This window comes from Trypanosoma cruzi, genomic scaffold, assembly GCF_000209065.1.
Source record: "Trypanosoma cruzi strain CL Brener 1047053516611 genomic scaffold, whole genome shotgun sequence".
Classification (NCBI taxonomy): Eukaryota; Euglenozoa; class Kinetoplastea; order Trypanosomatida; family Trypanosomatidae; genus Trypanosoma; species Trypanosoma cruzi.
Window position 1 is genome coordinate 1 of NW_001849377.1, and position 1,370 is coordinate 1,370.

Consider the following 1,370-nt stretch of genomic DNA (forward strand, 5'->3'; position numbering starts at 1 on the left):
AGGGGCTCATCTTCCGTTGGTGTTTTGGGCAGCTGTTCCTGTGGATTCGGAGCGAGTGGCCTTGTTGCCTTTGCTTCGGACGGCAATTCAACACGAGGCACTGGTTCCGGCTGACCCGGTGTAACTATGGTGCCCTCTTCTTGACGGGGTAAACCGTCCTTAGAGACATCTGCCACCACACCATCCTTAACAGTTTCGGTAAGTAAAGATTGGCCGTCCAAATCGTCAGACTCCAGGGAACCACCTTCACTTTCCTCAGTATCTTTATCCGTTGGATCCTCATTAGCACCAGGACTCTCAGATAGGACAGGAGGCTGAACACCAACCCCAACTCCATTTTTGCCGGAAGTTCCACTATCACCAGGAGGAACATAAACATCATCGGCCGCAACTCCACATAAGCCGCACCACAGCACGCAGAGGGCACACACCAGCAGCACACGGCCAGTCATCATCATCGCCATCACTCCTGTCACTTGCGTGCCGCCCTCAGCACAAACTAACTCCCCGTCAACGCAGCGAAAGGGAAAGGAAAGAGGAGGCACAGTCACACAGCCACGCACCGTCCCATCCAGCGATGAGAGTCACGCACCACAACAACAACAAGAAGGAGGGCGCAGTAAAACGACAACAACACAAACAACAATGAGCGCTCATCGCCCACGCCCCTTCCCCACACTCCCACTGTTACCGTCAGCGTTGCTCCCTCCGCATACACTCGTCGGCACGGAAAACCCCAGTGACACTAGGCACGGCACAGACAGAAACGAGCCACTGGGATTCACCAAAGGGCAAAAACAAAACAAAAAATGGTGAGGCTCCGGCAGAACTTAATTATGACCCACACAAACAAAAAATTAATGAAATATATTTTAAAAAGAACACACTGTTCCACGAGTCCACACAACATCCCTCACATTTCATGCGGCCTCCGGCCTGTCCCCTCCACTCCTCCTTTTGTGCAGTCGGTGGGACTGCACAGCAGTGAGGTCTGCACCGCGTGTGGGCAAAAAAATCAAAGAAGAGGGGAGGCACGTCACTCATGACGGCATGCAGCAACCGAACATTAAAGAGAAGAAAAGAGCAGGAGTGATGATTGTCCCAGTACAAAAACAGCAGCAGGCAATGATAATGTAACATCAAAAAATATATAGATATATATTATAGAAAACAAACCAAAAAAAGGACCGCGGGAAAAGCGGTAAATATTCTCCATGAGGAGCCGCACATCCACACCCTTTGGCTCATGAGCCTTCCACGACTCCACACAGTCCCAAAAGCAGAAGCAAAAACGCCCGAGACACACATCCATGGACGGTGCTTTCGCCAACTAAACCAATGGACATCAACTCGGTGATATTCTCCGAATC

General features: G+C 50.8%; 1 protein-coding gene across 1 annotated transcript, besides 2 other annotated features; it reads right to left on the reverse strand.

Annotated features, from left to right (window-relative positions):
- Tc00.1047053473313.10 (mucin-associated surface protein (MASP), putative) lies at positions 1–464 on the reverse strand (the record flags this gene model as incomplete). Its single annotated transcript, XM_797186.1, has 1 exon — positions 1–464. A coding segment is annotated over one exon (464 nt), but the record flags the coding sequence as incomplete, so codon positions are not given.
- Positions 1–1,370: a sequence feature (areas not merged during assembly with more than two copies in the genome that could not be assigned to a particular haplotype).
- Positions 852–879: a sequence feature (AT_rich).